Source organism: Ascaphus truei, chromosome 6 (genome assembly GCF_040206685.1).
Source record: "Ascaphus truei isolate aAscTru1 chromosome 6, aAscTru1.hap1, whole genome shotgun sequence".
In the NCBI taxonomy this organism is placed as follows: Eukaryota; Metazoa; Chordata; class Amphibia; order Anura; family Ascaphidae; genus Ascaphus; species Ascaphus truei.
The window spans coordinates 124,789,885-124,814,997 of record NC_134488.1 but is presented as its reverse complement, the minus strand read 5'-3'; the positions used below and the strand labels follow the sequence as shown (position 1 = coordinate 124,814,997).

General features: G+C 42.2%; 1 protein-coding gene across 1 annotated transcript in view; it reads right to left on the bottom strand.

The window, feature by feature from the left end:
* The window catches only part of LOC142497838 (inducible metalloproteinase inhibitor protein-like), a 98,461-nt gene extending 85,143 nt beyond the window's left edge, over window positions 1–13,318 (bottom strand). Inside the window, exons 1-3 of the mRNA XM_075606199.1 lie at window positions 13,140–13,318; window positions 12,504–12,572; window positions 8,976–9,020 (exon numbers count right to left, since the gene is read on the bottom strand). Coding sequence (XP_075462314.1) covers window positions 8,976–9,020; window positions 12,504–12,540 — 82 coding nt within the window. The 5' untranslated portion in view covers window positions 12,541–12,572; window positions 13,140–13,318. The remainder of the gene's footprint in view (window positions 1–8,975; window positions 9,021–12,503; window positions 12,573–13,139) is intronic.
* Between the last annotated feature and the right edge of the window lie 11,795 nt (window positions 13,319–25,113).

Here is a 25,113-nt window from a genome sequence, read left to right as displayed (position 1 = left end):
TTTTCTTGTTTTAATATATGATGTTTTGTCCCTTTAGATCATCTGATAGTTATCTGTAATCTATGTATACTCATGACTTCCTTGTTTTGCACTCGAACATGGAAGTATTTTTACCCTATAGAACTTCCATAGCTCCTCCACCACAGTCTCTTACCATCTGACGTCATGATGGTTTTGGCGCGAATTTACTTCCGTGTTCGAGCAGCTACATAAGGTAAGCACTTGCTAACGGATAATACCCTTTGATAAAGCGCCCCTATGGCGTGAAACGCGTTAGGGATACCTTTTCTTTTTTGTTCACCTTAGCTTAGGCTATCATGCATCTTTATTAAAGCATTTTTATATTTTTCTACTTTTTGCCTCCAGTCCCTCATTATTTTGCAGTGCGCTATCTTTTTTCTCTTTTTTGATGCTGATTCAGATGTTAGATGGAGTTTATGTATGTAGCCATGTGTCCATCTGCCCCCCCCTTCCTCCGCACTATGTTGCTCCGTAGGGAACTACACTACCAAGAATGCCCCAGGAGCTGAGGTCATGTGACACAGTAGAGCCTGTTTCAACTCTGCCCTCTCACTAGCTAAACAAGCCTACTTTCTTCACTAATCAACATGCACAAGTCTAACCCAAGCCGACTGTTCTCTGTCTTTGATACTCTACTCAAACCACCCTCAGCTGCCTCTCCTTCCTCCATCTCCGCTCAGGACTTTGCCGACTATTTTAAGGAAAAGGTGGAATCCATACGTCAGAACATCCCCTCTGTTTCGTCCTCCCATCCTACACCTCTTCCTAACTCTCCTCCTGCCTTCCTTGACTCTTTTTCCACTGTCTCAGAGGAGGATGTGTCGCTGTTGATCGCCTCTTCTCCCTCTACCACTTGCCCTCTTGACCCCATTCCCTCCCATCTCCTAAAACCTCTTGCTCCTACTATAATCCCTATGCTCACACACATTTTTAACTCCTCCCTCTGCTCTGGAACCTTTCCATCCTCCTTCAAACATGCAACAGTCATGCCATTACTCAAAAACAGCAAGCTTGACCCTACCTGTCTTTCTAACTATCGACCTGTCTCCCTCCTGCCTTTTGCCTCTAAACTCCTTGAACGTCTTGTATTCTCTCGCTTGCTCCATTTTCTCAACACCCATTTTCTCCTAGACCCTCTACAATCTGGCTTCCGCACTGCTCACTCCACGGAAACAGCCCTCACTAAAATAACTGACGACCTCCATGCTGCCAAAGACAAAGGTCATTACACTCTGCTCATATTACTCGACCTCTCTGCAGCATTTGACACCGTGGACCACCCTCTTCTCCTTCACATTCTCCATACTCTTGGTATTCGGAACAAAGCTATATCCTGGATCTCATCCTACCTCTCCCATCGTACTTTCAGTGTCTCTTCTGCTAACACCTCCTCCTCTATTGATCTCTCTGTGGGGGTACCCCAGGGCTCTGTCCTGGGACCTATTCTTTTTTCTCTGTACACACTCTCTCTAGGTGACCTAATAACATCTTTTTGGTTTAATTATCACCTCTATGCTGACGACACACAAATATACTTTTCAACACCCGATCTTACACCTGCTGTACAAACCAAAGTTTCTGAATGTCTCTCTGCTATATCATCCTGGATGGCCCTCCGCCGACTAAAACTCAACATGGCTAAAACAGAGCTCCTCATACTTCCTCCCAAACCTGGCCCTACTACCTCCTTCCACATTACTGTTGGAACTACGATCATTCACCCAGTAGCCCAAGCACGCTGTCTAGGGGTCACACTCGACTCCTCTCTCACATTCGCCCCTCACATTCAAAACATTTCTAAAACCTGTCGCTTTTTCCTCCGCAATATAACTAAGATACGCCCTTTCCTCTGTTGCTTGACTGCTAAAACTCTGACTCAGGCCCTCATTCTCTCCCGTCTTGATTACTGTAACCTCCTCCTGTCCGGCCTTCCTGCCTCTCACCTGTCTCCCCTACAATCTATCCTAAACGCTGCTGCCAGAATCACTCTACTCTTTCCTAGATCTGTCTCAGCCTCTCCCCTCCTGAAATCCCTCTCCTGGCTTCCAATCAAATCCCGCATCTCCCACTCCATTCTTCTCCTCACTTTTAAAGCTTTACACTCTTCTGCCCCTCCTTACATCTCAGCCCTAATTTCTCGTTATGCACCATCCAGACTCTTGTATTCTTCTCAAGGATGTCTTCTTTCTACCTCCTTTGTATCTAAAGCGCTCTCCCGCCTTAAACCTTTTTCACTGACTGCCCCACACCTCTGGAATGCCCTTCCCCTCAGTACCCGACTTGCACCCTCTATCCACCTTTAAGACCCACCTTAAGACACACTTGCTTAAAGAAGCATATGAATAGCACTGTGGATATTCTGAACACATGATACATATAGCTTGGCCCCCTGCAGACGCACTTACCAGAACTCCCTCCTACTGTCTCTGTACGTTCTCCCTACCTACCAATTAGACTGTAAGCTCCTCGGGGCAGGGACTCCTCTTCCTTAATGTTACTTTTATGTCTAAAGCACTTATTCCCATGATCTATTATTTATTGTCATGGAACAAGAACCACATTTCTGTTTCACCCCCCCACCCCCTTTCCTTTGCAGTTTCTGCTTGTCAGGTTCTAATTCCAGCTGCATGTATTTTGCTCTGTGCACTCACAGTGCTTGTGTGTTAGACACAGTGTTGCGATCCCTGCCTCTCCATTATGCCAGTGAGTTGCTACAGCAACCTCAGCCTTTCTGTCAGAATGGGTTAGTCTGCCCTCTCCCCCTCTGCCTTGCTGACAGATGGTCTGTCCCCAGGCTATCTTGCTACCCAGAATACACTGGCACTTCCTTTTACCCTGGACTCTGAGTGAGTAGCTGCCTATTTGCCCCAGCAAGGCCTTTTTGTTTTACACTGTCTCATCATTGATACACTGCACTTCAAACAGAGAAGCACTCTCTATCTACATTACATCTACAAGCACCTATCTCCCTGTGATTTTCCCTCAATAAAATTAAGAAAGAGAAAAGGACTTGTTTGTGCTTTGGAAGAGGTGAGACACGAGTTACGCTTACTGGAACTAATCATACATCATTCGTGACCCTGGTTCCAGGAAATTTATATTATCTGTTATTTATTTGATTACCACGTATATTACTGCTGTGAAGCGCTATGTACATTAATGGCGCTATATAAATAAAGACATATAATACAATAGGGCTGGTAGAATCTCCAGAGGGGAGATTGGAACTTTGGGAGTGCTTGAAGTGCAAGTTGACAGTTAGTTCAGTTGGAGCCAGGACTGAGACAGGGACGATAAGATCTGGGTGTCAGTGGCACCCAGATTAGGTCATATTAACACCTTTAGGTCCAAGATAGTTCCCAATCACCCAATTAGATTGTGGCTGCTTCAGGGAAACCCCTAGCTAGGGACATTTCTCCATTAGCTGTACATAGTTAGTTTACAGTGCCAGTGAAGACGCCACGTTGTGAAGCATAGCCTGCAGTCTGGGACCCGATCCAGGCATACATGATTTAAATACTATTTTATTGGTGGGACCATCACCACCCACCCTAGGCACAGGATTAGCTGACTGCGACGGTGCTGGATCTCCAGGATCCCTGTTGTTAATCGGCTGCTCCGGGAATTGGAGTACCCGGCAGATACCTCAACTAAAGTGCACCAATGGCTCACAGCTTTTGGGTGGGCCTTGATATTGAGTAAAAGGACATCAGGGTATTGGTGCCAAGCACCCTTTGTACTGTGGGGACACTCACTTAGTGTATGTGTATATATTGTGGGGTGGTAGTATTATATTGTGTTCAGTAAAATCTGTTATATTCTACTAGTGTGTGTTTATTATATTGTCCTGCACGGAGTTATCCCACATTGTTAGGAACCCGCGCAGGTGGAGGCTGTCATCAACCGGATCAGGTACATCCCAGGCTCCCAGTAGCGGAGGTTCAGGCCTCCTGTGAGCTGCAGGTAACGCACCACATGCACCATAGCCGCTATATCTCCAAGGGGGTGGGGGAAAGAGCGCTACATGTATATCTATAGATAGAACTATTTTTGATTTAACAAACATAAACGGAAAGGCCAGCGCAACATACAAAAAGACACAACATATAGTACAATACATCAGTGCATAACAGCTCATGATTTATCAATCTATTTTTAAGGTCTGATTTAATGCCACCTATGGATTCCTGCAAGTTTTATCTATTTAATGTATTTATATTTTAGATGTGATTGTTTTAAATGTTTTATGTATTCCAATTGTTTGATGTTTAGTCATTAATTAAGGCACCTGTGCTTTTTTTGGAGTAATCAGCTGAATCTGGGGGTGCAAAGACATTTGAAATCAGCTATAAAGACTTTCAAACAATCAGGAACAGTATTTCAACCTACAACACATTACCCCTAGCTATATCTCTGATAAAGCAGTAGCGAAACATGTTAGATCTGGACTTACTAAGCCTCCGTAGCTCCCTGTGATGGGTGATGTATGGTGAGGATTCCCCTCTGCTGAGGCTGTTGATCCGTGAACACCCGTGTACGAGTGTGAGTAGGCACCGCTGTTTGAATATCTCCTCCCGCAACCCTGACCATGCGCAAGGTCCGGGGAGTAGCAAAGGTGCAGTGTCTCCCCTCAACAAAATCAGAGGCAGGTGGTGGATACAGCAGGCATACAGCGGAAGGGGACTGTGGACTCTGCATAGCTTAGAATGTGAGCAGAATTATTGCTGAAGTGGAGAGTCTAGTACCACACGCTGTGAAGCTATTTTGATCATACTGGCTGTAAGTGCAATATTGTACTGACAAGTCTTTTGTAATTTATTGTGCCATGATCTTTTTCTCTTTTGTTTCCTTTGCATACTCTGTATATACTGGAGGTCTAGCCTGTCTTGATTAACTGCTGATACTCCGGAGAGAAAGAGAACTACAGTACAAGTTATTCTCAAATTGCAAGTGCATGAATATAATTGCAGGAACTTTTAAAAGGGAGTTAATTTTTATTAACACTTTGTTATCATCTTTGATTTCTTATCTGGACTACATTCTTTCTTCTCATATGTAGCCTAGGGCCTAGTGAGCGAGGTGGTTCTACCTGACCCCATTAGGTGGTAACTACTAGCCTCAAGCCTTTGGGGGGGCCTAGTCAGGGACAAAGTAATCACAAGATGTGAGGGAAGTGTCCATCTGTAGGGTGTAACAAAGTACCTCTTTTGCGTGGGAGAATCTGCTAGCCTGCCAATAAATGGTACAACGTTCCCTGCCTCCTGGTCTAATTTACTGGAAAGAGGTTCCTGTGGGGTCACTCTCTGCCCCTGGATTCCTACAGGATGGAGGTGCTGCACCAGATGAGTTTCCTTGCCTTTCCCCATATAAAACGTGGAACCTCAGGCTTCCTGACAGACAACAGGTGTGCCCATACACCAGTAACAGCCAGATCTCCCTCTTGGGGGGAGGGGGGGAGAGGGGGGTGGGTAAGAGGAGATAGATGAGAGAGATAGAATAATCTTCCATTACAGTACTTTGAATTAATACTATTTCATTAAAGTTGGTAAAATATCTAGCACTCTGCGCTCAAATGAAGCTAATGACATAATGGTACTATACCTTTGAGAATAGTGACGCACTAACTCCAGCTCAGAGCTTTCTACGGCCGGACAGAATAGTGGAAACGCCAATAACCATACGGCTTTTTCTCTTTAGTAAATCACATAATGTTTCAATGAAAGTTCTCACGCAGGACATACAAACACGGAAGAAAATACACCCAAATCAACGTCATACAGTCCATGTTTATCGATGGACGCACAGGTTATTCTAGGATTTCTATGTTTATTTTGTAGGATTTTGCCCTTTGTATGTATGTTTGTATGTATGTTTTATTTATATTGGGCCATCCATGTACATAGCGCGTCACAGAAGAAATACACATAACATAATTGGAATAAGCGCTTCATACATAGGGACAAATAAGTCCTGGCCCTGATGAGCTTTTAAAAAGAAAAATTAACAATATAAAATAAAATATAGTGTTACAGATTATTACCCCCGTTAACATGATAACACGTGGGTTATCTCAGCCTTGCAGAGACCTGCTCACTCACCCAGGGAAAGTGGCAATTTATAGCACAAAAAACAAATGGCTGCGCTCTATACACTCAAGTGAATTTGCAACTCAGTGATAATAAAGTGAATTCAAAACATTATAGGTGATTGAAGTGATAAAAAATAAATCGGGAATAAATGTAATCCTCTACTCGACCCTTCTTAAGACTGTCCCACAAGTCTTCTCCAAACAATAGATTCCAAAAAATCAGGAGAGCAGTGGCTGTACCAAATGACAAAAATATAAAACGTACATAGAGCAGAAAAGTAGTGATATCAGTGAAAAAAATGGCAGTAATGTTCCAAAGTTCCTACTCACACTTTGGGCGTTAAATCAAACATTTTCAAAACTGTGGCAATAGTGTAAAGATGTGGGTAATCCGATGTGCTCCGAAGAAAAGAAAAACAACAATAGTGTAGATCGAAAAGCAAATGATTTACTCTCACACATACCCCTAGATTCAAGGCTTACATCAAGGTTGAAAAATATAGAAGTATAGAATGATACCCCAAGAGCCGGGTGTGCGGCAGTCTCACCAGTCGCCCTGGCTGCATCAGGCGCATCCACATCCTCCCGCGTCCTGTTATGTCACTTCCGGTTCCTGCTGTCCGGCGGGGGGGGGGGGAAGCTTGAAGCTGCTGATCTCCAAATTCTGGGCATTCACTGATGGACTCCAAACACTCAACGCGTTTTGCTAGAATCGCTTCATCAGGAGTATTGGTCACCACCCACATCTAATGGGCTTTTATATCCTTTAGTCTAATTGGGCCCACCATTCGCCCATTGATTTGTCTATCTCTTTGATGCATCACTTAGTTAATAATGACAATAATCCATATTGATAACATTGATGTGTGAGAGTATAGCATATTAAATATTACACATATTTATACAAACATATTCATAAAAAGACCTAATTGGTCCATAAACATACATACAGTATATAGCTACACAGGAGATAATTCCAAAAATTGCCTACACTCACGTCTACCAGTAAATATTATACATTTAGCACAAAAACATGTGGTTTTAAACTAGAGGGAGACGGAAGGGGGTTCTGTAAATTGAACTCCAGTAGCATATAAAAAGTGAAGAAATACAAAAATAGTATTATACAACACTGAATGTAGGTAATAGGCAAATTCAAATAAACAAATGAAAATAGTTCCTATCACCAGTAATCCACATCACAGTGTATCAGATAATAAAACACAGATCAGCTCACTCTTAAAACCCTCAAAATGATGGATATTATAAATTGTAATACTGTTCCTGGAACAGTGTGCCAGCATACACTTGAACAGCCATCTCCAGATTTCTGACTTGAATCTAATGTGTATGGTCAGTTCAATCAGAGCTGAACGCCAAAAAGCATCAGAGGTACCATTATTATCGCTGGTGAAAATTATTGGAGAAATACACCTAAGTCTATTTCCACATTGAGCCCTAGGGGGACCACAGATCTTAGTGAGTTCTACGTTGTGGTCTCTCCCTCTCCAGTGTGGTTTCAATTATGGACCAATATATGTTTGTATAAATATGTGTAATATTTTATATGCTATACTCTCACACATCAATGTTATCAATACGGATTATTGTCATTATTAACTAAGTGATGCATCATAGTGATAGACAGATTAATGGGCGAATGGTGGGCTCCAATTAGACTAAAGGGTCAATAAGCCCGTTCGATGTGGGTGGTGACCAATACTCCTGACGAAGCGATTCTAGCGAAACGGGTTGAGTGTTTGGAGTCGATCAGTGAATGCCCATGATTTGGAGATCAGCAGCTTCAAGCTGCCCCCGCCGAACAGCAAGAATAGGAACTGGAAGTGACGTAAAAGGACGCCGGAGAGCGCAAACGCGATCTTGGGGTATCATTCTCACTGCTTGGCTTTTTCAACCTTGATGTAAGCCTTGAATCTAAGGGTCTGTGTGAGAGTAAATTGTTTGCTTTTCGATCTACACTAATGTTGTTTTTCTTTTCTTTGGAGCACATCGGATTATCCACATCTTTACACCATTGCCACAGTTTTGAAAAGTCTTGATTTTACGTCCAAAGTGTTAGGAACATTTTTTTCATTGATATCCGTACGGTACTGCTCTATATGTAGAATTTTTTTTGTCATTTGGTACAGCCACTGCTCCCCTTATTTTCTGGAGTCAAGTGGCAGCTTTGCATGGTGAGTATCACCTCTTGGCTCCCTCCCTCCTACTTGCTCACTCCGCATGAGCCCAGCTTGGCCATTTGTGAGCAAATAGTGAGCTGCCTCAATAGCCCAGGTTGGCCCCCTACCTGCTCTCCTCTCTGGTGTACACCTCTCTCCGGCCTGCTCCTCTTTTTAGCCTGCCTTCCTCTCCCATCTCTGGCCCTCACCTGTCTCCTCCTGCAAATCAGCAGTCTCAGCCCTCTCAGGGCTGCTCTTCCCCTGGTCTTACACCCCCATCCTCCATGTGCCGGTCCCTCTGTGCTCCTCACTGAGCTCAATGTGGGAGGTTTAGGTCTCCCAGGGAGGCCCCAGCAGGAGTGACCACAGTCACAGACAGGTGTGTGTTTGTCTTTGTGTGCATCCACTGTGAATTGTGACTTTGTGTTATTCTGAGCCCCCTTCCTCTCCCCCTGTGTGTCATCGTTTCCCAACGTGGGACAATTTAGTGCTCTCACCATGTGTCATTCTACTCTGGTAGCCAAAAGAAAGCTGCAACATCGTAGGAAGATGACATTGTGACTTTCCATTGGTGATCCAGAAGCCATATTAGCTGATTTGGGTATTACACACTGACACATGAATTCTAGTGTTTGCAGCATTGGTATGGTGTAAATACACTTATTCACTATACAGTATATGCTTACTTGGTGGTTGGATTATTTTTCCTTTCACCGGCAGGAATGGCAGACCTGCAAAACAGGAGAAATGTTTGCAATTAGTGTTGTAAATCTTTGTGCATTTGTGTCTGCGTCCTACTCTTTGTATTAGATTTATAAATACATGACTATTATCATTAAATACCCATCTACGAAGCAACCTTTTCTATGCTGGTTGATAGAAGCGCTGAATCAGCCGCCCCTTTACCACGGAAGCGTTTAATAGCTATTGTTCTGCACAGCGTATATCTGTAAGAGTGGGCACAGTGCATTAGTATTTACCAATCAGGTAAAAACCTAGTCAACATAGAGCAAAAAAAATAGTCTACAGTTAAAGACCCAATGCAAAGAACATTGTCTCAGGTTCTTATCTGTCTGATGTAGCTAGGCCGATCATTTTGTCTTTTCTGTTATATGTAGGAGGAGTGTTACAATTCATTCTCTTAGTATTGGCAGTCTGCATGGAATGACTGGCAGGTACATGCAGTGAAGTCCCAGTGCAGTGACACTAATAGTATTAAGCTACAATATAAATGTTTCAAATTACATTGTATCAATCTGCAGGAATAGCTGTAATGCTTTTTATATTTAATCGCTGTTCAGATCAACTTCAAAATCAGAATGTGCATCACATCTCCAATGGATCAAAGTACAGTATTTTACTTTGTATTAGCACTTTCTCCGTATCACAAAGCAATATGGAAATTGGTCATAGGGAGTAAAAACAACCAATTATTTCATATAACAATACCATGAATTAGTTTCTGCATCTCCACTATTTTTACCTTAACTCTTATGTGGGTAATTAAACCGCCCGGTGTTAGCTAATAGGAGTGTTAGGATCCATGTCTGCTGCCTGCCTCACAGCAGCAAATGTGCAAACATGGAAATGTTACATTTTATACAGAACCTAAACTAGAGATTAAATTGGGATCCATACAGTGTGTAATCACATTGTAGTACTGCAGCAATCTGTCTGAGGCACTGATTTAATCACTGCTGGAGATTATCACGCAGCTATATATACTTTAGATGCGTTCCTTATCTGATAGTGTAGGTTTCTGTTTTGCTTTATGCTTTATTCCTGTGACAATTATCTAAATGATGGTTTGAGCTTTGCAATAAATAATAACACTCAGTTAAGTGTGTGGTTCCTCGTACGGTTTTTTTCTTCTTCTAAGTGAGAAGCTGTGGGTCTCCAGAGCAGAACCATGTTAATTTCAGCTCTGGAGACCTCCTGCTTCCCGAGATTGTAACCTCCCAGTAGCATCCCCAGATCGGTAAACAATATGGAGGTTTAAATCTCAATCATGAAGCACCTCCAGAGATTGTGTCTCTAGAATCAAAGGGTCCCTGGAGATTAAATGATCGCGGTTCAGCTCTGGAGACCCCCTGCTTCATATGTACTTTTTAAAGCAGTGGTTGGGATGAAAGCTTTAATCTCTTTTCTGTGATGGGGCCCAACATTACATTGTAGCACATCGTTACAAGCCCATCTGATAATGGAAGGGTTACGGATTTTTACACATTTTCCTCATTGTAATCCTTATAGAACCTGGTATTAGAATAAATAATTAGGCACACTGCTTTGTCTAAACAGAGTATATAATTTAGCATTAATCCCGGGATGAAAGGATCCTTTAGGTGTAACTGCTGTAAAAGCAAAAATCGAACATGAATACGAAGAGTGAAGCTCCTTACCTTCAGATTATGAACTATGTGAATAAAATACTAGCAGCAATATATATATATATATATATATATATATATATATATATATATACTGTCATCTTGACAGTCATTTCACAGGGATAGGAAGAGTGTCTATAATAGCATAATGTGTTGTACACTAGCAAGGATACAAAGAGGGATAGCAGTAATTGCTGTATGGGATTACAGGATCTGTGTTTGTATACCATGAATAAATATAGGTGAGAAGTGATAAAATACAATGACATGGGGTCCTTGGTAATATAAAAAAAATAATACCCCTATTAGAGAGAGCACAAGCCAAAACAATGATGTGTGGAAAAATTAAAACATAACCTTTAATGGTATAATAGTTCAAATTAGGTTGGACACAACACAATAACAAACAGCACAAACGAATGATCACTGAACCAGTGATACAGAATAAAAAACTATTAAATTAGTACTCTCCTCTGGTCTATTTTTATGAGTATATACAGTAAACTTGGACCAGGAAATGGGGGTATACTGTATAGGCAAGGTGGGAAAATAGGGCCAGCTAGCTGCTAGATCACAATATCCAATTTAGGAGCACTATTATCAGTAATGCGCATGTACTGTACTAGTAAATGCATTCAGCCTAGTGTAATAATGAATGCATAACATACAGTATATACACATGCTGAACCAGTAGTCATAGCATATGATTGGAATTTAATGGTGTGCAGCACCTTTAGCTCTTATTATTAAGTGCGCAGTGATATCACAGAGTGATCCAACTCAGCTTGATGTATTGATGAACACCACTTATAATTACATAGCTGAGCGGAATGAATTCTCCAATGGGAAGTATATTATTTCTGATGATTCAACAGCTTATAGTAAACAGGTAATGAGAGTAGATTGCTCGTTTAGTCCTAGTCAGTACACAATTAGCCCCCTGAAAGAGAATTGTAAAAAATAGAACAACAACGCAGTTTAGTAGCTTTGAGGTCACTTAGTGGCTCAATTGGTGTGAATAAAATCACAAAGGGGTGATTAGCTCATACAATTCAGGTAAGTATTGCAATCTACTCCCCTTTATTTGGGCTATAGTTGAAACCCAAAGTTACAAAAACTGACCGCACTATCCGTTGTACTATATGCACACACTTATATGTTCAGCTATGCATGCTCAATGACTGCATAACCAAGGGTCTTGGAGACATATTTGGCACTAATAGTTTGATTGCCAGATGTATCATCAAGAGGCCTTTTGAACTTTGGTTTTAAGAGCTAAAGGTGCTGCGCAGCATCAAATGCCAATCATATGCTACGACTACTGGTTCAGCATGTATATATGTTATGCATTCATTATTACACTACAGTAGGCTGAATACATTTACTAGTACATGCGCATTACTAATAATAGTGGTCCTAAATTGGACATTGTGATCTAGCAGCTAGATGGCCCTATTTTTCCACCATTTCCTGGTCCATGTTTAGTATATATACACACACTCATAACCATAGACCAGAAGAGAGTATTAATTTAATAGTGTTTTATTCTGTATCACTGGTTTAGTGATCATTCGTTTATGTGCTGTTTGTTATTGTGTTGTTTCCAACCCCATTTTAACTATTATACCCATTAAAGGTTACGTTTTAATTTTTTCACACATAATTATTTTGGCTTGTGCTGTCTCTAATAGGAGTCTTTTTCACTTGCCTTGGCAAGTTTCTGCTGTTCGTTATACCTATAACCGTGGCACCACCAACCTAGCATAGACTGCTCTCCTCTCTCTCCCTTAATCCCCTCATTTATTATATAAAAAAAAATATACTCACCCAATGTCAGCACCAGGAGGGTTAACCTAAATTCCATCTTTAATTATAAGTCCCAGGTTGATCAGTTGGCTAGGATGAGATAAAGGGATAATTTACATTAGGAGTAGGGTTTCAGATACAGAGAGAGAACTGATTTGTGGGTAATATACACACACGTACAGTATTTGCAATTAGCAAAGTCGGACAATTAAATATCAGGCAATTGTATAAACTGACACAGTCCGTCAGTCAAGTTATAATAGCCAGGCAACATTTCTTACAAACTGTTTTACTGCATGTTTGTCGTTTTCCGGTGGACTTTGTGTATAAAAGAATGTTATTTTTCTGGTGAATAAACTCATTTTGATGACCTCATAGAATTCTGGCTAAAGTCAGTGTTGAGTATAATATCATTAGAATGTAGTTATCGACTTGCCAATCCCGATAGTTATCAGGGAGGCGCCTCGATAATTGACTGAAAAAATGTGTAATTTGTCTATTTTCTTACTAAATGAAAATCCATAAATATATAGTGTCACGGGAGACCAGGACTAATACCAGGGATCAACTTGCCAGACAAACACAAGAGTTTACAAAATTAATTTATTGGAAAAAGATTATCCACAATTGTACAAATAAACAGACACACATACTTACAACTGGGGAAAACTGGGGGTGTGCTGCAGACCTCCTTGCAGAGATTTCCCCTGTCCTTCTTCCTGCGCAGTGCCTACAGAGACTGGTTTTCAGACCTTGGACCAGCACTGGAGCTCTGAATCTGCAGCTGGAAATCACCACCAGAAGTGGAGCTTGAGCTATCTAGTTGGTCTCCCTCCCCACCTTTTTATACCCGTAACCCACAACCATTTTTAAACATTCAGGGCCAGGTGCTATCTACATGCTCAGCCCCAGACTAGTGGGCAGAAATGCAACAATAAAAATAGAAACATACAAACTGCTACAGGGAAAGGTCATAGACCCTTTTGCAACATTTCTCCTGCAAAACAAATTAACCCCTGGTCCCTGAGGTGCTGAAACCAGGTTTACAATACAGATATACTGTATATACATATATAACATGATACCAAAGTGTAATTTACAGGTAATTACCTTCATATAAGCTGTATCATGTTGCCATCTCTTTATCATGATCCGTAACAGATGCCAAATACTAGTCCTTAATATATACAATCTAAAATACATATACCAGCTTCCAGCACAGTGTGTGATATATATCTATATACACACATGAGGTTACTGTTGAAATGGACTGGGGGGAAGTCTCTGGAGATGAATTATTAGCAGTATTCAGAATGCATTTTGTCTGTCATGTCATGTCATGTCCCAGAACCATTTCAGTGTGGAAGAATGTGTTCTTTGTAAGGATGAGTTTCGCTGACAGTAGATTTTTACTCTGTGCCTATGGCTCAATGCCCAGAATTATAGTGATAAGAATAAGACGTATTCTGTTGTTGTTCAGAATTATAATGTTAAGATGTACCCTGACGTACCTTGTTGTTTGAGTTTGTACCTTGAGTGGTTTTAAAGCAGTTTTTGCTTACTTTTAGTTATATTTAAGATGATAGGTTAAGAATAAGGAGTAGTAACCAATGTTAGACAATGAAAATGTAAAGTGTATATAAAGCCTGCTTGGGCCCTCCCCTTGCAGAGTCTCATTGACTTTCTTGTATGATCATACTGTATGCTATATAGATCAATAAAATACTCAAGATAAAAGAACCTGTGTTGGCTCTAGTCTGTGTGCAAAGAAGCTTACAGCCTCAGTACCCTGGCCAGTTATGCAAGTATACTGATTTTTCAAGTCGCCATCATTCATCAGGCCCATTTAGAAGCAAGGTAGTAAGGTAAAGAAACGGAGCACAACCGCACATAGGAAAAAGGAAGCAATACAAGTCTCATGGACAAAAGAGATCAAAACTCACCACCTACGCATTTCAGGCTTACATGCGCTTTAACAAAATCACACAATCTACTGGATATAGATCCAATGTGGTCTTTCTCCCTCCTAATAGAGGTAAATGAGAATTTTAATCCTAATAGAGGTATATTAGTATTTTATCTGGTAGTGTTAGGACTTGTGAACGGGTGTCTGCCTTCTGTGGCTCGTAAGCTTACAACGCTTTGGCCAAAGGGTTAAACTAAATGACCCTTTTTGAAGAGAATATATAGGTATTTTACTGTGTATTTTTGCCATGTTGGATGTAGCATTGGGCTTCACTGTCGTCTGTTGTTTACATGTGCTTTATCAAGGTTGCATACAGCAATTTATTAGCAATACATATTGCTTGTATAGTATCTGAACTGGTTACAGTATGTCTGGGTATACTGTAGTTCTCCGAACGTATTAAAATAATCACATATTCATGATATACTTTATATGGATATTGGTTTGCATCAAACAAATGTGCCACTAGTTGTTAACCTCATACACCTTGCTTAATGGACAATGTAACTAGTTGTAATTAGCAGTTCTTATCACACACATGTAACAGGCGGGGTAATTACTAGAAACGGGCGGATTTTTCACAGGCCTAAGAGAACTTGGCAAGTTTTACCCTTTTCTTTGAACGTTATTGCCTCTATTGCCGTTGCCTCGGCTCTCAGTGGAAACAAGGCCTATTTATCACCTCTTACAATACAACACAATAGTATGAGAATTAAGTTGCCAGACATTATCGTTTTTAACAGTTTGACAATACTGGAACAATTTGATGACAAAATCCAGAAATGAATAGCGTTTCAAATGTTGTTTTCCGTGTATTTCAGTCTGTGTTCTGAATCTTTATCCTATTAGGTTTACTCGTTCAATCCAGTTCGCATAAATGTTTGTTTGCTTCTATCTAAAAGTTTGCAACAAGTTTGCTTGATGCTTATGTAACACCCCTATCCCCCTTAGGCCAGGGCCATGGTCAAAAAGACCGTTCTGACCCGCGCTGAGCCACGCTGAGGGGAAACATCATCCCTATTGAGCATGGCTTTAGATGGCGCTTCCGCACGCTTCCGCAGGCGTGCGGAGGCTTGTGGAATTGCAGCCGACAGAGACATTTAAGTTTTCCTACTGAGGGAAGCGCAGAACCGGTCCCGTGACCGCCAAAAGCCAATGGCAGTCAGTGACGTCGGCGCCGTGATGTGGCGCGCTAGCCCGCCTACTGCCCCGCCTCCCTCCCGGCTCCCACCCGGCTCACAAGCGTGCACGCTGACACTCATTCAGGGACACAAAAAAGCTCCTGCTTGAGCAGGAGAGCATGAGCGTCAGCGCTGCTCAGCGCTGTGAATGTCACCATGTCCGAGGCCTTAGGGAGATTTCTAGGTAATTGGGTGTTATGGTACTAACCTGTAGGTTTGCAGAAGGCCTCAGCCTCAGCTCATAGGGAGTTTGGGGTACAAGGTGCAGCGCCTCCACCTGTGAGGATCCCACCATGGACAGGATGACCTCTCACAGGACAATATACTTGGGGTGAATAACCACGCACACAATAGTGTAAACCATAACCTAATTTACCAATGGGGCATAAACACATATAGTAACAACCATACACAACACAATAATAATGCACTTGCAATGTCAATCCCCCTTCCCTTTTCCCAAGCATCCTGGGAAAACACAGGTCACCCACGAGGTGCAATAGTGTGTGGATGGTAGTGCTACCCCACTTAGTTTTGTTGGTGCACATTGTCTACCTCCCTTTGTGCAACTCGTGCAATGTAGGCCTCACGATGGGGGCTTCAGACACAACTCCCTTCTCTCCTCACCACCGGCAGCCGCACATGTGGTCTGTGAAGAGTGAGGAGGCCTTCACTGGAGTCCGTCCCACTCCACTTAGTCACCGGATTGTCACTAATGTGAAAGGGTCTCTAACTATGGCCTTCCCTACAATACTCAGGCTAATGTGACTAGGGAACTAGCTGAGGCCAAGGGGAGCAACACTAGCCTAATCCCAGGCAGCCTTACTGGCTCCCAGGACAGTCCTAGCACCTCATGTGCTCTGGCAGCTCTGACCACATGGCATAGGCACGTTTCATTCCCTGCTCAGTGTCAGAGTTCAAGGACATAGAGTTTCTTTAAGTCTATCCCTGCTTCCTCAGAGTCAGTCTGAGGAGCTGTATAAATGCCCCAGTGGTCAGGAGGAATACCCTGCTATACTCTCCCCCTGGAAAAAAACTCTGGCCACCGCGCGAGGCAACAATACATAACATACATAACATACATAGCAGAACACTAAAATAGCATTGAACACTTCACTTAATACAGAAATGGTCGAAGCAAACTGCTGCTTTGACGACTGCTGAGACTCATAATGGGGTTGCCCTACTGAATGATAAGCAATCCTAATTAGAGGGTGCTTTATGCTCTGACATCCATAGTTCTTGAACTGGCCTATCTAATGAATCAAACATCTCTTGACTTTCATCTTGGTCGGAGAGGCTTCCAGTGGCTTGAGGCCCTGGCCATCTCATAGAGCTTTGCTCTGTTTCAGAACAGTCTTCTTTAAGCGGGAAAATCGGACTCCTAGGATTAAGAGGCCTGTTTGTTGAAATGGCTGGAGAAGACGTATGGTTGTCAGAACCAGTGCCAGACTCATCTTCAGATATTAACCACCATTCTTCATTTTCAAATTGCTGACTCCCTTCTTCTCCAATCTTGGAGCCATTTTCCTCTGAATCTAGACTCTCATTAGACGAGCAAGCTGTAATCCCTTTGGGGGCTTCCCTTCCTACTTGTGACATCTCGATAGAAGGGTCAACCCCATTATCTTCATCCACTTGTTGAATAGGCAACAGGTGATTCCAATGCCAGACTTTTATCCTACCCTCAGAATCTTTGATACGGTAGACAGGGAGCTCAGGCATCTGAGATTCCACTTCAAAGGGACTGTCCCTCCATCTATCAGCCAGCTTGTGCCTTTCCGGTATTCCTAGATTTCTCAAAAGCACCTTATCTCCAGGTCGAAGTTCACGATAGCATACCTTGCAATCATATCGCTTCTTATTATTTTGATTCAATTTAGCAGTTGTTTCTTCTGCCAGCTGATATGCTTGATGAAGATTATTTTTCAATCTTCGAATATATTGGTAATGCGCCACATTGGGTACTCCATCAGTAGATATTCCTAATCGAATGTCGACCGACTATCCAGCTTCCCTTCCGAACATCATAAAATAAGGTGAGAACTCTGTGGACTCATGTCGGGTGCAGTTGTAAGCATGAACCAGATGTTCAACATGCTTGCTCCAACTATTTTTTTCAGGCTCTTTCAATGTACCTAGCATATCAAGCAGTGTCCTATTGAACCGTTCAAGTAGAGCATCTCCTTCAGGATGATAGGGAGTGGTACGTGATTTCTAAATCTTGAATAATTTCAACAGTTCTTGTATAAGTTAGCTCTGGGTAAGCCATAATGAATAAAGTTTTTCTCCTATAGTACTTTAGTCACAGTTAAAGCCTTTTGATCTTTAGTGGGGAAAGCTTGTGCGTATCGGGTATAATGGTCTGTTACATAGTTACATAGTTAGATAGTAGATGAGGTTGAAAAAAGACGTACATCCATCAAGTTCAACCTATGCTAAATTTAGACCAGATTCTTTATCCTACATCTATACATACAGATGCAGCAACGAGTATCCGAACACTTGCCTTTGAAAATCTGGGGTAATCTCCCAGTAATGCTGCAACATTTCTCTGACATTTTTGCAAACAAACTAATGGCCCAAATACACAAAAAACACAGCGCACAACGCTCATAGTGCATTAAAAGATATATTAATAACCAACAAATAAGGGTAAGTATTGTGCGTTCATTAAAACAAAATTAAACAGGCATGTCAAGGGTTAATGTTACCCATGCACCATTCAGGACGCCAGTGGAGATGTCATCAGCGGAGATACACGCAGCTTCCCGTGTCACGACCTCTCGATCCCAAGGTGGAGCCTGGATGGTCTCAAACACAGTGGTGAAAAGTCCAACGAGCTCGTGATGTACACGAGTAATGTCCTTGTATCAGACAATTTCTGCAACAGCTGGATACACGCTTCTCAGCTCACCGATCCGGCGCTTCCAGATTCGTGACGTCACTCAGAAGCGACAGCGCGTCGCGATCTTTTCAATCACAAAGTGAGCCAGCAATAGTGTGGAATAGAGTCCAGAGTACATTGTATTGTATTGTATGTCTTTATTTATATAGCGCTATTAATGTACATAGTGCTTCACAGCAGTAATACATGTGGTAATCCAATAAATAACAGATAATATAAATAACAGATCATGGGAATAAGTGCTTTAGACATTAAGGAAGAGGAGTCCCTGCTCCGAGGAGCTTACAGTCTAATTGGTAGGTAGGGAGAACGTACAGAGACAGTAGGAGGGAGTTCTGGTAAGTGCATCTGCATAAAACAATTCGATCCTTTAATCCAACGCGTTTCGAAACCTTACGGTCTCTTCATCTTACATAGTAGAAAATTTTATTACTAGAACATTTCCAATGCCCCAGAAATCTGGCTCTATACACAGAATGTCCATACACCCTAAGTCCATTGGACATACAGTTCACTCTAAGTCCATTGGATCAGAACACATCTCAGACATTTCCGGCAATGCCGCTCCACAGATTCCCTCCTTTTTCAGCCAGTTGAACCGGTATTTTAGTAGTCCGATGGTCTTTTCCACTCCCAAATGCCATTGTCGTCATGCAAAGATCTCAGGAGCATATATTGCAGTCTTCTGGGGAGAAGCAGCTGTCTCCTGTCATGGTGGTTATGATACGGAAAAACTCGATAGAGTAGGCCATTGTTTATTTGAAATTTGTCCAACTCTCTCATAAGGAGGGCAACCGTATCCACAGGAGCATTCTTGATCAAGGTGGAATTCTGTTTCTGTACTGCCCGACGCAGGGGCCCGGCCACTGGATCTCTTAACTGAGCTTCAATTATGTCTTTCCACCTCATTACAGACCCTTTGGTTATTGACATTGACTCAGGATAACAATATTCAGCCGGAAGCGCATTGGATTGACATCCCAGAGAATCCACAACTCGAAGTTCAGAGAAGGCTACCTTTCCTTCCAGTATGGCCGCAGTAGAACACATGGCATGAATCCCTGGACCAGGAATCTCTTCCCATTCTTCATCTTCAGGCGCTGGGTTTAATCCAGGCATCCTGGACAGAGCATCGGACCCAATGTTCTTGGGCCCAGGCTTGCATTTTAAAGTGAAGCTGTAGTTGCATAGTGCAGCCTGTGACCAGTGGCATCTAATTTGGCGGATGTCGGGATGTATGTAAGAGGATTATTGTCCGTTCTTACTTCGAAGGAAACCGTAGAGGTAGTTGTGCAGCTTATCAAAGATGGCCCACTTTAACGTCAGAAATTCCTATTTATGGACAGGGTAATTATATTCACTTAGTATCAAGCTGTGACTCACATAAACAACTGGGTGGAGCACCGTAGGATATTTTTGATGAAGTACTGCTCCAAGCCCATCAAAACAGGCATCCACATGCAACACATACGGTTGATCTTGATCTGCATAGGCCAACACAGGAGCTTCGGTAAGACTTTTCTTTAGTTTCAAGAAGGCCTCCTCGCAGGTGAGAGTCCAGTTCTCGCCATACAGTGTTTTCTGATCCATAGCTGTCCAACGCTGATCATCAGAATAGATCTTTAGCAGGCTTTCACTGCTTTGGCGATACAAGCATATCCTTCTACAAATCTTATATAGTAGCCGCAGAACCCTAAGAAGGATCGAAGTTCTCAGGGCGAAGCCGTTCACTACTGCTTCCACCTAGGTAGGGTTGGTTGCCACCCCTTCCCTGGACACAATATGGCCCACGTGGGTGACTGAGGTTCAGCAGAATTTGCTCTTGTCATGAGACAACTTCAAACCCTCCTGTTGCAATCGATCCAGAACCTTCAGGATGCATTCCTCATGCTCCTCCAGCATCCGCCCAAAGATTATAATGTCATCCAAATAGACTAGACATTCTCTGGGATTCATGTCACTGATGTTCTTCTCCATCAACCGTTGAAAAGTGGTGGGGGCTCCACAGATACTTTTACACATCCGGGTGAACTGATAGAACCCTAAATGACAGATGAACGCCATTTTCTCTTGGTTGACTGGACTCATAGGAACCTGGTAATATCTAGAATGTAGATCTAGAACACTAAACCATCGACTGCCTGATAGTACACTGAGGATCTCCTCAATTCGGGGTAGTGTGTATTGATCTGGAACCGTTCGGCGATTCAGAGTGTGATAGTCCACGTATAGACGCACAGAGTCATTTTTCTTCCACACCACCACAATGGGTTATGCATAATGACTACGTGAGTCAGCTGCAATGCCAGCGGCTTTCATTTCTTTCAGGATGTCACTAACATCCTCCAAATCTCTTGGAGCTATTCGCCTAGGTCTTCGCGAAAGGGAGTGGTGTCATTGAACCGAATTGTATGTTGGGCACTTTTAGTACCACCCACATCCATCTCACAGGTGGAGAACACTTCTTTCTGCTCATCCAGTTTATCACTAAGACGTTTCTTCCACTGCCGGTAAGGATGATCCTCTGAAATAGAACTGTAGTTCAAAAGAAACTTTCTGCACTGAAGCAGCATTCATGTGAACCAGAGATTTCACTTCAGTTACGGGGTATATATTTTACCCAGTTCTTGATTGAAGTTAAGCTGGACAGGGTGAAGAGAAATAATCTGGATGGACACGGCAAATCGGCAAGGAGACCTAGATTTCCATTCCTTTACTTCCGTTACCACCTTACATCCTATTTTCTTATCCTCCTCTGGTGTTGACTCCAGAGAGAAGTACTAATCGCTTCCATCATCGCTAGGATAGCTGGCCTCTGCCATCAAGGGCCGCACTCCCCCTGGCAAAATCTCTGCCACCCACTTTTCCTGATTGAAGAACTGTCCAAAGCGCTCTCAGGCCGTAATTCGTGGCACTCTTCCATGAGGCGGGATGGATCTTCTGAGAAGACAAAAGCATTTCCCCTGTATCTTTAAGGAAAGCTCTAAGTAGCTAGCACACCACATCGGCATTGGTCCCCAAAATGATGGGAGAATTCAGGTGTTCCCTGGGTTCTGGACACACCAGTTCTTCTACCTCCATGGGGTGTCATATTAGTGTTAAGTGGGGGTATGTTCAGTCGTACCTTGATCACTTCATCTATAGGATAGTCCTGGCTGCTGAGGCCCCATAACATAATTTTCTCCGCTGATTGCAGAGGTGGATTTTGTAGCTGGAGATCATGGAAGGACTGGTAAATGATGGTTACCTGTGAACCGGTTTCCAATAGTGTAGAAGCGTAAATTCCCTCAATCGGTACTTGTACTAGTGACGTAGAGCTGACCCGACTTGAGAGGTCGCATGGGGATTCCTTTCAGGGAGTTGTGTCAGGATCACGGCTAAACCCCGCCCCCCAGCCATGTCACACACAAACACCAGGGACGAGCACAGACGCGGCAGTAATCGGCAGATTGCGCAATCTCACTTCTGTTATGTCACAGGGTGAACAACCCCATTGGCAAAGCAGTCGCCTCACGTTGAGCACCCCCTGCACGTGAACCCCGCCCGGCAGGTCATGTCAGGACTGAAATCAGGTGTCTCTCACCTGATGCCATTTAGCTTCCTCCTATCGCCTCCCAGCTTACGTGGGACATCACTTATCCTGCTGCCTTCCTATAGGTTCTTGTTCCTTTTTATACTGTCAGCCCTCTGCTTGTTGCTGATTATAAACTTTGGTTTATGTACTGTGCTTGCTGCATTCTGAGTGTTGCCTGTTGCTGTGATTGCCTGACCTGTGTTATGACCCCTGTACATTCCTGGACCTCTCTCTTCTGTATTTAGTAATTAGTAGAACAGAAGTTGGGAGAGTACTTCCTTAAGTAACGCGACTCCTGGAAGTCAAACCGGGTCAGGTGCACAAGTGGTAGCTGAAGAAGGTAAGGGTGACATTGATAATGCTGGTGGCTCTTTTAGTGAGGAGTGTCCTGGGGAAGGTGAGGTGGAAGAGCATGGCAGTTCCCCTCTCAGATGTCATGGTAGTGGGCCCCAGGTTGGCATTCCATCTGTCTCCCCGAGCCACCAGCATCACTTTTTAGTGCACCCAGAGGAACCACCCCCTCGTGTGAGAATTCGTTGATTTACCATGCCATTGTGAGTGACTCTTTGGTGTCCTACTGCATCCTCTGCGATGCAGCAGTACGAGAGCAGGAGTTGGTGCCACCTGGGATCGATTGCACTGCAACACTATCTCAAGTGGAATCACCTTTACATCTGGCAGCAACACCGTCAGCAATCTTATGTCAGCATCTTCCTCCAGATGTGAGGATCTTGCTCCAGGTCACTGTAGGAAAGCCCCCACCACCCATCTAATAGATACTGACACTGATAGCATCTTGGCAATTTTTCAGTTAAGTGTTGTAGCGTGGATACTTTTTGCTGGTAACAGTAAGCTATTACAAGAATGAACTTTAGAAAATTTGGTGAAACCGCAAATATTGAACTTCAATGTTGGAGCCAAATGGTCTAGCTAATTGTCACAAATTGTTGAAAATTCACTATTTCACTTGTTCAAAGTGGTGAAATAGCAGTCAAGCAACTTAAAAAATGTTTTGTAAGTGAAATTAAGCGAAAATGCATGCAGTGCCTATTCATTTTTTAGCATCAATTGACATGTTGCGAACTTTTGGATAGAAACAAACAAACTTTTTTTGCAAACTGGATTGGGTGAGTAAACCTAATAGGATAAAGATTCATAACACAGACTGAAAAATGGGGAAAACAACATTTGAAACACCATTCATTTCTGGATTTTGTCATCAAATTGTTCCAGTATTGTCAAACTTCGATAAAAACGATAATGTCTGGCAACTTAATTCTCATACTATTGTGTTGTATTATTAGAGCTGATAAGTAGGCCTTGGTTCCACTGAGAGCCGAGGCAATGGCAATAGCGTTTGAGAGAAAAGGGTAAAATTTGCCAAGTTTCAAGGCCTGTGAAGAATCCACCGCCACTAGTAAATACCACTGCCTGTTACATGTGTGTGATAACAACAGCTAATTACAACTAGTTACAGTATATCTGTTAAGAAAGGTATGAGGTAAAAACTAGTTACACATTTGTTTGCTGCAAACCAATAACCATATAAAGTACAGTATATCATGATTCATGAATATGTGATTATTTTAATAAGTTCTGAGTACTACAGTATACCCAGACATACTGTAACCAGTTCAGATACTATACAAGCAATACGTATTTCTAATAAATTGCTGTATGCAACCTTGATAAAGTGCATGTAAGTGTGAAATGCTTAGGTGGTGGGTTTTTCCCTTTTGTCCATGATACTTTAATAAATGCTATTTTTGTTTGTTCACCTCTTTGCTTCCTTTTTCCGATTTGCGATTGTGCTCTGTTTCTTCACCTTACTACCTTGCATCTAAATGGGCCTGATCAATGAAGGCAACTTAAAAAAAATCAGTATACTTGCATAACTGGCCTGGGTACTGTGGATGACAGCTTCTATGCACACGAACAAGAGTCAACACAGGTTCTTTTACATTGAGTAATTTATTGATATATATAGCATACAGTATGATCATACAAAAAAGTAAATGAGAGTTTACAAGGGGAGGTTCCAAGCAGGCTTTATATACACTTTTCATTTTCATAGTATTGTATTGTATTGTATGTCTTTATTTATATAGCGCCATTAATGTACATAGCGCTTCACAGTAGTAATACATGTGGTAATCAAATAAATAACAGATAATATAAATAACAGGTCATGGGGATAAGTGCTTTAGACATAAAAGTAACATTAAGGAAGAGGAGTCCCTGCCCCGAGGAGCTTACAATCTAATTGGTAGGTAGGGAGGGAGAACGTACAGAGACAGTAGGAGGGAGTTCTGGTAAGTCTAACTGGTTACTAGGCAGATTATAATGACAACTCCCTATTCTAAACCTTGCATCTTAAAAGGTCACTAAAAGTACGTAAAAACTGCTTTAAAACAGCTAAGTACAACAACAAGGTACGCCAGGGTACATCATATCACTATAATTCTGAACAACAACAGAATATGTCTTATTCTTATCACTATAATTCTGGGCATTGAGCCATAAGCACAGAGTGAAAATCTACTGTCAGCGAAACTCATTCTTACAAAGAACACATTCTTTCACATAGAAATGGATTCTGGGACACGACATCACAGACAAAATTGATTCTGAATACTACTAATAATTAATCTCCAGGGACCCGCGCAGTCCATTTCAACAGTACCCTCATGTGTGTACAAAGATACAGTATATATTACACACTGTGTGCTGGGAGCAGGTAAATGTATTTTAGATGGTATATAATAAGGACTAGTATTTGGCATCTGTTACGGGATCATGATAAAGAGAGTTGTTATAGTACTTGGCAACATGATAGAGCTTATATAAAGGGAATTAGAGAGAGGAAAATGAGATATGTTGATCTTTCAATGAGCTATATGTGATGGTAGGTGTAAATATGACTGCTGCTAATAATGGTCAAGTCTGCCATTACCACTACCTGTTAATAATACATTGGTATTATGTTATATACTGTATGTATG